Source organism: Berghia stephanieae, chromosome 7 (assembly GCF_034508935.2).
Source record: "Berghia stephanieae isolate SIO BIC M18660-M18661 chromosome 7, UCSD_Bste_1.3, whole genome shotgun sequence".
Classification (NCBI taxonomy): domain Eukaryota; kingdom Metazoa; phylum Mollusca; class Gastropoda; order Nudibranchia; family Aeolidiidae; genus Berghia; species Berghia stephanieae.
Window position 1 is genome coordinate 23,768,172 of NC_088366.1, and position 12,500 is coordinate 23,780,671.

The 12,500-nt window shown below is 36.4% G+C and overlaps 1 protein-coding gene across 2 annotated transcripts in view; it reads left to right on the forward strand.

Annotated features, from left to right (window-relative positions):
* The window catches only part of LOC144976910 (membrane-bound transcription factor site-1 protease-like), a 149,010-nt gene that overhangs the window by 119,580 nt on the left and 16,930 nt on the right, over positions 1-12,500 (forward strand). For both annotated transcript variants that reach the window (XM_078921512.1, XM_078921511.1), the window contains exons 18-21: positions 1,352-1,534; positions 6,147-6,223; positions 7,417-7,512; positions 9,730-9,809. In XM_078921512.1, the coding sequence (XP_078777638.1) occupies positions 1,352-1,534; positions 6,147-6,223; positions 7,417-7,512; positions 9,730-9,809 (436 nt within the window). The remainder of the gene's footprint in view (positions 1-1,351; positions 1,535-6,146; positions 6,224-7,416; positions 7,513-9,729; positions 9,810-12,500) is intronic.

A 12,500-nucleotide genomic window follows, 5' to 3' on the forward strand; every position in this document is an offset into this window, starting at 1 on the left:
TTTCTTAACGCGGTCAAAAGAATCTTTGGTCATGTGTTCTAAAATGAAAATGCTAACAACAAACTGGAATGTGACGATATTATTGTTGATGATGGTAATGGTGATAATTTTAGTGCCTATATGTTATTATTGAAGGCATAGTCACATACATGTCAGTACAAAAATTAAGGTAATTATTTGCAAACATGCCTATTTCTACGACGAATTCGTAGAACTACGAAAGCTACAGAAGCATCTTAAATTGAATAAAAACTTGATGAAAATGAAATCATAGTACCGGGGTTCTTATATTTGGATCATTGAAGCTTAATTCAAACTTAATGTGGACAAATAAGTCATTTATAAAGCTGGATATAGTGACTTCCCCATGAAAACTACGAACTTTTAAAACTCAAGTAGGCAGGTCGGCATAATGTAAGTGTATGCGTGTATACTCGTATTTGTATGGATGGAGAGATGAGTGTTTAATAGTTATCTTTATGTATCAGTTTTTGTTGACCCCTAGTGTTTGGGGGGGGGGGGGGGGGGGGGGGGGGGTTGTATGTTTTTTTGTTTTTTTGTTTTGCGTTGTAAACACAATTCGCTATAACTATAACGACAACAGCATCGACCTGATCTCACCAAATCTTATCTTTATAGGTTTTACAATTTTAAATGTATTTTGAAGATTGACATTCTTTGGACATTTTGTTCGTACTCACTGATGCCAAACCGTTCAAACTTTACGTCTTAGCTCACAAGAAATAGTTTATCATGATAGTGCTCAAGATGAGTGCTCTTGTACCTCCTTGTTGAGAGAGACCTGTCGGTTGTTATAATGAAGAAATCGTCTGAATGGCATGCTGACAGCCTATCATTGTCCTTTAACAAAAGCCCGAAATTGAATATTCCCAGTACGGTATTGCCCCAATGCTCCATCTCACGTTTCCCCGACTATCAATGGATTTATTCCTTACAAAAATTTCCAGGAATGTCTGGGTTGTGGACATCAACCTTATTAGAAATATTTGAGAAGAATGATTAAAGGCACACTATATTTCCAATGTCTTAGTCTGGGAATAGATTTCTAACCGCTTCGCAGCGGTGATGTGATGGCACCAATTCTGCCGAACTCTGGAAAAACACATATTTAAAAATTTGGCCAAGTCCCGGGTTTGAGAGTTTTTGCCAAGATGAAAGTCATTTAAATCGATCGATATTTGAAGGACGAATTTTCTGGCCAAATTTTAAAATATGAGTTTTTCCAGAGTACGGCAGAATTGTTGTTTGAACAAATGAGCTTATTTGTCTCGCCTTGTAAATATTAAAATATTAAAACTTTTATTTGTTTTTGGTTTTGTTTTTTTCACAGCCAAAATGGGAGCCGTTCATGCCGGAGTTTGGTGGCTACTTGAATGTAGCCGTGTCTTATTCCAGTCACTTGTGGCCTTGGTCAGGCTACCTGGGTGTTTCCATTACAGCATCCAGGGAAGCCGCCAACTGGGAGGGAATTGCCAAGGGACAGCTTACTCTGACTGTACACTCCCCACCTGAGGTAATCATATCTCTCTCTCTCTCTCTCTCTCTCTCTCTCCCTCTCTCTCTCCACTCACTCTCTTTTCTCTCTCTCTCACACACACACACACACACACCACTTACAAACACACACACACACACACACACGCACTCTCTCTCAAGAAATAAAGAAAAGAGGTACAATTCGACGTCGTGTGGACAATACTATTTGTTACCACACTTCAGACATGAATTGGTGCTTTTTTATAGAGATACTTATTTGTCATATATATATATATCTATTTTATTGATAGAGCATTACAAATTTTAGAGATTTACAGAAATAGAATTGTTTTTAACTTGACTATTTATATAGCAGTGTCTTTCTTATGCACTCAAAGCGCTTTATAGGGACCATCAGCTGCCATCAACTACATTTATTAACATGTATGACGGACACAACAAAGAGGGGGGGGGGAGAGAGAGAGAGAGAGAGAGAGAGAGAGAGAGAGAGAGAGAGAGAGAGAGAGACAGAGAGACAGAGAGAGAGAGAGAGAACGCTGTAATCAGCCAGGTACTCATTTACCACATAAATGCAGTGAGAAAATGTGACTAAAGAGCATTGTTCTAAATACTCAACTTTGCGTCGCCAAGAGCAGGACCCGAACCATGGCCTTACAGGTCGAGCGGTATACCTCTTTTTGTCCTCCATTTTCGTACCTTGGAGTCATGTCAACAAAACAAATCTCTCCTTGGTTACAATATAACAAGAGATGGAAAAGATAAATCCCTGTTTAAGAAGTCAATAAATGGTAGAGCACCAGAATTACCTCTTAGATGTGAACAAATTGAGGACCACCTTGATAAGATAAGATTCCATTTAATTCAAGTCTTTTTGATTCCTTGAATAATTACTAACTTGTAACAATTAAACAATTGTGCGTATCGCACCTTAACAGGACAGAAGAATGAAAATAATGAAAGCAATTCACGCGAAAATACTTCCTATGTACTGTTAAAAACATCTGTACAAAAAAAAAACCCAAAACAAATAACAGAAAGGAAATCCTATTTTTTTCTTTTTTTTTTTTTGGGGGGGGGGGGGGGTAAAATAATGGGAATAAAGTGGACACCATATAGATATATCTTAAGAAAAATCACTGCAATCCCAACAGTTAAAACCATGACATACTTTTTATCGAAATAAAACAGCGACGTAAAGAGAGAAAAAAATGCCCCCGATCATTAAAATTTACGAAGAGCTAATAGATGACGATGTATTGTTAAAATCATGAAAACTGGAAATTTTGAGACAACCTACGTAAATTAGGGACAAAAGGAGAGATCTCACTACCGAAATGAATAGAACAGCTAAGACTAGGATGCTTGACGACTTAACAAGGGGGAAGGCGTTAAGTTATTGAGAAAGTCACACTTAGGATAGAACGCTAAGTTCGCCACGAGATCTAAAATTTACACAGATATCCATAAAGTACAATATTATTATGATCGTGGGGAACCGGGGAATTGGATATAGTCTGTCGCTTTACCAGTTGAATATCAAGGCTCTAAAATATAAATGGGCACCGATCAACACAATCCAAGTGCTTAAAAAATAGTGACTGTCTGACATAAAGTCTTGAGTAAAGCAAATTATATTATTTGCAATGACGAAACGTCTTTTTACATTTTGGCCAGAAACCCTTTCCCTCATATCATTTACCAAGATTAATATCTCCTTAAATTGTTTAAATTTAAAGTCATTAACCTGAGATTTTAAACGCGTTTTATTCTGGGATTTTTTTTGGGGGCACGTTTGGAGGAGGCGAATTCTCATCTATATATAAGTGAGGTAAAAGTCCGTTGTTAAGGGTAAAAAAGTTGTTTTGTAAATATACAGCAGGTTAACTTAAAATAGCCTGGATAAAAGTGGTTTGAATTGGATCCATAGTTTTACTTGGGAGTCAAATGGATCGGAGGCTTTATCGAATATAAAAGCCATTATCAAAGTGTGTCATCTTAAAAATAAAAGCTTCCTCGTAATGCGTGTAAAAGTGTCATAATACCAAAATAATGCAGTAAAATGGTTTGGACGACAACCCAACCCCCCTGCCATACAGCCTTTTTCTTTTTCGTTTTTATTCTCTTTTACTGGATTGATTTAAAAACAAAATAATTTCGATTGATACTTTAGGGCCAACTTGAAACTCGACGCTATTGTAAAACATTGTTCTTCAAATGACTGCCTGGAATACTGGGGTGTGGTGATTTTCCATGTTATACCGGCCTATCTGTTGTGTAGTAGTTGCTAAGTTCCAGTGCCCTGGGTCAAATTCTTCGAATAACTTTTGCATTTACATAATCGAAAATGGACGTCATCATACAGGTTAATCAATTCGCTCTTTCTTCGAATAGCACTGATTGGGTCGAGAAAGAAGTGCTAAATGATAACTCGGCCAATGGCGGCTGGCAATCGTCACCATTAAAAAAAATGTTTGGAAATTAAATTATTTCTATTATTATAGATCGCTTGTGGATGAGTAGTTGAGGATAGATATTTCAAAATAAAAGTTTAAAATATGATGGTTGTCAAGCTAATTCGCTCGTGCTTCATGGGCGCTTTGGAAATTGTGTATAGTTCGAGTCGCTGGCTTGCCATATGTATTCACTTTTGCAGACTTGATATGCCTACATATTTGTGAGGGTAGCTTTCGAGAGTATCTTCCAAACTGAAAACGATTGAGACTACTGAATCGGAGATGTAGATATATTGACGGCTTGATAACGTCACGTGATATTATTTAAGGTGACTCTGACAGGATTATTCCTTTCAAAAGATCGGAAGATTCGAACTTTTATCTCTCATCTGAGAACTGTTATTTGTTTCCCTCTTCTTTAACCCGTTATCGGCATATAGCGCGACAAACAATAACACAGCTTACAACCTTTTTTGGTCTTGTCTGACATTCGACTTCCGACCTATAGATCCCAGGTTCGAGTTCCGCCGTGGCGGTGCCAAGTTTTATCCTTTGAAAAAGCTCTTTATTCGTATTCTCTTGCAATACACGGTTGTAAAATGAGTACAGCAAGGTAACGGGCTTTTCCTGTTGAAAAAATAATTAATACTGCATTACAGGCGTCATGTCTTGTTCTATTGCTAAATGTAGCAATTGGTTTATGATCCTCTGTGCTTTGTGCACATCCAGTGGGCATCGCACTATATGGAATCTCTTTTCATCATAATATACACTCGAACCAGGTTCGTTTTCATACGAGACGAGTGCGAAGCGATTTAATTCCACCCCCCCCCCACACACACACACAAACACACACATGCACACGCACATTCACATACACAACCAGTATACTTCGATTTTGAGATATTGGTCCATTTTGATTGGCGATTTAACATAAGATTAAAACAATCATCGATGGGATTTGTTAAAGGGCTTTCCTTTCACGATTGCTCGCATCATCATGTCAGAGAGGGGGACTAATTTCATGTCGTTATTTACGATCAGCTCTCTTTTTGCTCTTGAATCTTTTAAAATTGGTGTTTTTATCACGGAGGCCACCACAATTGAGACAGCATCGTTTGGAGGGTTAGGGAATGGGATAGTGTTCTTAGTGGCTATATTGTAAAGCACTCGATTCAGACATAAATGGGTCTAGTTCGAAGACACACCGTAGTGTTGTTTTTGGTTTTGTTTTATTATGATATTGGTTTTTGTTTTTGGTTTTGGAAATGGGGGGGAGGGGGGTTATTTTATTTTTTATATGTTTTTGTTTGTTTCTATTTTAAATACAAACCTGACGTCTTTCTTGAGCTGATTAGTTTAGTCGGAAGTATCTCATGCGATGCCTCTAACTTGAATATGTCTACCCATTTATGAACTCACTTGTCACCGGGCATTAATAAATGTCTCAGGTCCCCATCTTACTTTTTAATTTCCATATTTCATGTTGACCCATGTTCTTCCATGACTTGTGAGACTCTTCGATATATATATATATTAATATATATATATATATATATATATATATATATATATATATATATATATATATATATAATCCACCCTGCTTTGAGGACAGGTCCATGTGATCAACATCAGATCAACTTGCAAAAGAGTTTTGTTGTTGTTGTCGTCGTTGTTGTTAATGTTGTTGTTGCTGGTGCACTTTATGGGACAACGTGGCTCAATGGTACGGTCTTCGCTTCGTACCCGCAAGGTACCGAGTTCGATTACCCGCTGCGTTGTGTGGCCTTGAGCAAGTCACCTCGCCTAGCTCAATTTGTGGCGCTGTACTGCGACTGGCCCCTAGGTTATTCCAGTCTTCCCTTGGATAGACCCTATAGACAAATTTCCCCTATGGGATGAATAAAGGGAATTTTATTTTATTATTTTATTTTTACTTGTCATGTTCTCCTCCTCCTCCTCCTCCTCCTCCTCCTCCTCCTCCTCCTCTCCTCCTCCTCCTCCTCCTCTCTTCTTCTTCTTCTTCTTCTTCTTTTCTTCTTCCTTCCTCTTCTTCTTCTTCTTTTCTTTTCTTCTTCTTCTTCTTCTTCTTCTTCTTCCATTGTTTACTGTTTAGCTTATTGGTACAAAGTTGACACTCCCTCCCCCTTTCCCGCCCATCTCCATCTCAAGGAGGACGAGACAGAGCCCAGGATGTCAACCATCACACTCCCAATTAGAGCCAAGATCATCCCTACCCCGCCCAGAAAGTAAGTATCCTCGTATTTGAAACAGTGTCTTTAAGAAAAAAATTATTTTACCAGAAAGATGTCTCACTTTGAACCAAAACCACTTTCTCACCATACCGAATCAGAATTGCTATTATTATTATTACTATTATTATTATTATTATTATTATTATTATTATTATTATTATTATTATTATTATTATTATTATTATTATTATTATTATTATTATTATTATTTATTATTGTATTGTTTTGTCGTTTTTGATTTGTTTTGTTTTGTTGTTGTTGTTGTATTGTTGTATAGTCGTTAACCCGACGGATCCAAAACAAGTCCATTTGCGATGCGAATGGATTTACCTGCAAACAGTTTTAGCTCTGTAGTCTATGCTGTATCTTCTTCTTTTTCTTCTTCTTCTTCTTCTTATTCTTTTATCTTCTATTCTTCTTCTTTTCTTCTTCTTTTCTTCTTCTTCCTTCTTTTCTTCTTCTTTCTTCTTCTTCTTCTTCTTCTTCTTCTTTTCTTTCTTCTTCTTCTTTTCTTTTCTTCTTCTTCTTCTTCTTCTTCTTCTTCTTCTTCTTCTTCTTCTTCTTCTTTCTTCTTCTTCTTCTTCTTCTTCTTCTTCTTCTTCTTCTTCTTCTTCTTCTTCTTCTTCTTCTTCTTCTTCTTCTTCTTCTTTCTTCTTCTTCTTCTTCTTCTTCTTCTTCTTCTTCTTCTTCTTCTTCTTCTTCTTCTTCTTCTTCTTCTTCTTTCTTCTTCTTCTTCTTCTTTCTTCTTCTTCTTCTTCTCTTCTTCTTCTTCTTCTTCTTCTTCTTCTTTCTTCTTCTTCTTTCTTCTTCTTCTTCTTCTTTCTTCTTCTTCTTCTTCTTCTTCTCTTCTTTCTTCTTCTTCTTCTTCTTCTTCTTCTTCTTCTTTTTTCCTTCTTCTTCTTCTTCTTCTTCTTCTTCTTCTTCTTCTTCTTCTTCTTCTTCTTCTTCTTCTTTCTTCTTCTCTTCTCTTCTCTCTTTTTTCTTCTTCTTTCTTCTTCTTCATTCTTCTTCTTCTTCTTCTTCTTCTTCTCTTCTTTTCTTCTTCTTCTTCTTCTTCTTCTTCTTCTTCTTCTTTCATTAAATAATATAATGTAGGTGGCCTTGGGTTCTTTTCACCCAAAAGTCTTCATTGACTCGTTCACGATAATGACAATCTTGCATGTGATTTCCCCACTTATCCCCGCCAGCAAACGGATTCTCTGGGACCAGTACCACAACCTGAGATACCCGCCTGGTTACTTCCCCAGGGACAACCTGCGAATGAAGAACGACCCCCTGGACTGGTAAGAAATAATGAGTCTCTAAGACCCGACAGAGAATGATAAGACGATACACGGCGTGACTTGATGCCTTGAATGAATGAAATTATGTTACAACATGGAGACTGTGATAAAATATCATTTTCGTAACGTTCGATATCAAAGCAACTACATTAAGGAATTGAACCCCCCCCCCCCCAAAAAAAAAAAACAAAACAAAAAACAAACAAACAAACAAACAAACAAACAAAAAAACCACAAACAAATAAAATTTAAAAAAAAAAACAAAAAAAAAAAACAAAAAAAAAACAACAAAAAAACTAACAACTAAACTAAATAAATCAAAGAATTTTTTTTTAAAAGAATGAAACAAACAATAAAGTTGAAGTTCTTTTTATAACGCAATATCCATTTAACCCCCTTTGGAGGGTTCCGAAGCCAATGACGATATTTGTCGTGTATATTATTAGTATCCTAACACTTCAAATATGAAATGATCATGTTTTCATCGTTAATTTGTTAATGAGGAGCATAAAGGGAACAAAGGAGAAGAATTATAAGCCTATCTTTGATTCTTGATTTACAATTGGTCCCGTCTTAACGATAAACGAGCTATCCCATATTATTAAAAGGTTTTGACAATGTTACTTTGATGTCGTTTTGCCTTTGGGGGGGGGGGGGGGGTTAAATTGGTGTCTCTTTTCAGTTACTACGGTTTACCATGAAATACTGAGAGAAAGATATGAAATAAAAAACTATATAAAATTATTGGATTGGACAGCCCACTTGTCCTTTTTATTTTGTAATTTGTACCATAGGCTGGAGGTCCCCATAGCTCAATTTGTAGAGCACTCTCTACACAATCAAAGGGACCAAGATCGATCCCAGATACCATCGGGATTTTTTCTGACCATCACCCCCCCCCCCCCCCCCCCCCCCCCCCCCCGTGTCCACTCAGCAGTGATTGGGTAGCTGGGTCTGATAAATATGGCGGAAAGAACTTTGCGATAGACTAGCTTGTTATCCAAAGGGTAGCAAGCAATTGCTACTGTCTGTTGCACGCTATGGAAACGAGGATAAATTCCAGCTCCCTGGACGTAATATATATTATATATATATATATATATATATATATATATATATATTATATATATAGAGAGAGAGAGAGAGAGAGAGAGAGAGAGAGAGAGAGAGAGAGAGAGAGAGAGAGAGAGAGAGAGAGAGAAGGGATGTGTTTGATTTTACTATATTTTTTCTTTTCTATTTCTTCTTTTTTTTTTTATTTTCTTTTTGTCCCTAGAAAGTGAATCAGTAAAATAACAAATCGTCCAAACCAACCAGGTCCAATTTCGAATCAGTCTCTAACTGCTGGCTACCCGAGTCATTTGAACTAGATAAAAAATAATTAGGATCCCTTTACTCAAACAATATGTAGTACTCCAGATCAACAAAGTCCACAGTGCCTGTTATTTCTCGCAAAACGTTCATGGAGAACTTTCCAACGTTCATGAAGAAATTTCCATCAGAATTATAACTAAACAGCTGTAGATATTTTCAAACAGTCAGATGAAGACCGTTCGATACTTATTCTCTACCGAAAAGCCTCAAATTCCTGTAAGCTAATTAGCCGACTATTTATCTGTGGCCTATTTTGTGTTTTGGCCGAGAAAAAATAATATCTAGAACCAATATCTTTTCTTTCCCACATTGACAGGAGGACAAGGCCTAAGTTAATTATTCAGGTATAGTTAAACAAGAACTCGTAGCCGTTCCAGCCCTACTAATGGGGTAACACTCACTTCAAACAATTCTTCTCTTTGGAAAGCTTTTGGAAATTAGTTTAGGGTATCACTTTTTTGTGTGCTCATTTTTTTTTCTTCTCTGTAAATTCACTCGCCCACTCACCTTCGTGTTTATCCACCCATAATATCATATTATATGGGTAATATTGGTAGTTTGTTTCTCCTTTGGATACACCAATCCATCTATTTATCCATTTATCCATCCGCCCATCCACTCACTCATCCATCAATCAATCCATCCATCCGCACATCCCATCCCATCCTATCCATCCCATCGATTCATCCGGCCATCCATCCATTAATCCATTCATCCGTTCATCAATCCGTGCATCCCATCCCATTCCATCCCACCCCATGCGTCCATCCATCCATAAATCAATCCATTCATCCATCCATCCTTTTTACCACCCATTATCAATTCTTTGGTATATTATCGCAGGAACGGCGACCACATTCATACCAATTTCAAGGACATGTACCAACATCTGAGAGAAAAGGGATACTTTGTGGAGGTTCTAGGTGGGTGGACAATTCTTTCTAAGTTTAGTCCCTGATTATGGTCCTCTATGCTATTTATTTATTTATTTATTTATTTATTTATTTATTTATTTATTTGTATAAATAAATAAATACAATTTACATTGTTCCAAAATGTCACAGTCCTTTAATTTTATTTTTAAATTCTCGAATGTTAGTTTTGTAGTTGTCAATAAATGTTTTGAATCGGTTTAAGATTTTTTTAAATGTTAAGCCAAAATAAGAAAAAAAATGTTAAGTAAGTACACGGCAGAATGATAGCTTTGGTGTTACGTGCAATGTGGACGTGCAGAGTTTCTTCTTTTTTCGGCAATACCACAAAGCCGAGCTGTGAATCTATAATAGAATCTTATCAAAGTATTGGATGTTGATAATGGTTGTTAGGGGAAGGAAACAAATCAATGATGAGAGAGGAAATGGAACTTCCTCGTTTTCATAATAGACTATTATTGTTGGTTTTCTAAGAACAACAGTTTAATTTCTTTAGATACTGGGTTATCTGAGTATATTGAATGAAATCCATGTATATTTGATGGTGTGCGATATTGTCAGTATGGTTCATATGTAATAACATGGCGCATTTTAGTACACTGACACAACACTTTTTCCCCATTTTGGCCAGACATCTTTTACTTCAGATATCGGTGACCTCGAACTCAACAAAACGCGTAAAACATTAGACTTAATGAAATCTCGTGTTTGAGACTTCTCGATAAGTTTGGATTATTTTAATATAACCTAGTAATTGAAGTAAAACGTTTAAATGGTCAACATAATGATAAAAACAGCCACGTCTCCCTGACAGATAGAGCAAAAAATCGTGGTTTTGTTCTGGACTACTCTTTAAGTCTGGAACACCAGATTAACCAGATGGTGAAGACCATGAATTTTGAATTAAACAGATTGCAAAGAATGAAACGGTTTCTCCCATCCAACCAGCTTAAAGCAGTTGTCTGTTCTCTCATTCTTGCACGCCTCGACTTTTGTAATTCGCTGTTGGTGGGCCTTCCTGACAAGAAAGTTAACAAACTCCAAAAGGTAGAGAACAGGGCGGCCAGAATGGTTCTGGGCATTAGTCGTCAAGAGTAAAAACTATGCTCAGAACAATACACTGCTGCCCTTTCGAGCCAGACTCGAATACAAAATTGCCCTTTTTTCTTTCAACGCACTAAATTCCTGATCTCCGAGCTACATTCAAGAACTTGTGGTCCCCTACTCCCCAATTCATCAGCTTAGGTCATCAGAGATCCAGCTACGAAAAGTGCCAAAAACACAGCTTACTAATTTCGGCAATAGATCTTTTTATGAAGCAGGACCTACCATTTGGAACTCGCTTCCTTTGTCAGTAAGGCTCACGGGCAGCGTAGAAGATTTAAAGAAAAATCTAAAGACTCATCTTTTCCAGAAAATTTTGTCCTAGGCATTTTCTTATTGATGAGTAAATTATACGTTTTATTTTTTGATTCCATATTGTTGAATGTCAATTTCATTTGGTAAAACTTGCATAGTTAGTGTGTGCGACTGTTGTGTGACTCGGTACGAGTGTGTTTATGGTTTGACAAGTATATTGTAAAGCGCTTTGAGGCTTCGGCATTTAGCGCTATAAAAGAACACTTTATTATTATTATTATTATTATTATTATTATTATTATTATTATTATTATTATTATTATTATTATTATTATTATTATTATTATTATTATTATTATTATTATTATTATTATTATTATTATTATTATTATTATTATTATTATTATTATTATTATTATTATTATTGTGTTGACTCAGAATATGACAGCACAGGCAGTTTTATGTCAATGGTTTGGAGACCCATATATTGTGTTGAATCTTTGATTTAAACTTCGATAAAGTGCAGAGATTACTCGCTTAGGTAAATGGCCCCTCCTGCTAACCTGGGAAGTGTATTGATTTGAAAATTAGACATGAATACCAGTCCAAAATCAAACGAGACAAATGCATACAGATGAAGAGAGAGAGAGAGAGAGAGAGAGAGAGAGAGAGAGAGAGAGAGAGAGAGATTATGCTGACGAGAAGAAGCTATAGATAGAATGCGCTTGGCCAAGGAGTTCACAACATTGCCATCCGGAAGTATAACGGACCAACACACAAACTCTATGTAACCATGAACTTTTATAGTCTGGTTAAAACAGTTTAGTGAGAACAACTCACAAACGCGGATGGCAAAAACAATAACAAAGGCCTGAGTGATGTCATCTTCGAACTATCTATATCATACATAAATATTTTTTAGCACGTTTTTAGGGGGGGGGGGGGTTGTTTTATTTTAGGGGGTTGTTTTTTTCTTTTTTTTTTTGTCACTACAAGTACACAATTATTATCATTGTGCCTCTATCATAGTGTTGTACCTGACAAAACTCACTTTTTATTTATCTAGACCAATTTCTAAATCTTCGATCATCGAAAATTCTCAAACCAAATCACCAAACCAAACACATATTATATGCCATACTACTTCTTCCATGGTCATTTGAGAGCAATTGTTTCTCTATCACGTCATAAATCATGTCATGTATTATTCCTTATCGGGGCTATCGTTATATTTATTTATCTTGTGTAATACACAAGATTCAGGACCACAATTCAAACAGGGCCTTTCGCTCTATGAATTAATCTGATTGTTACGAGACTCTA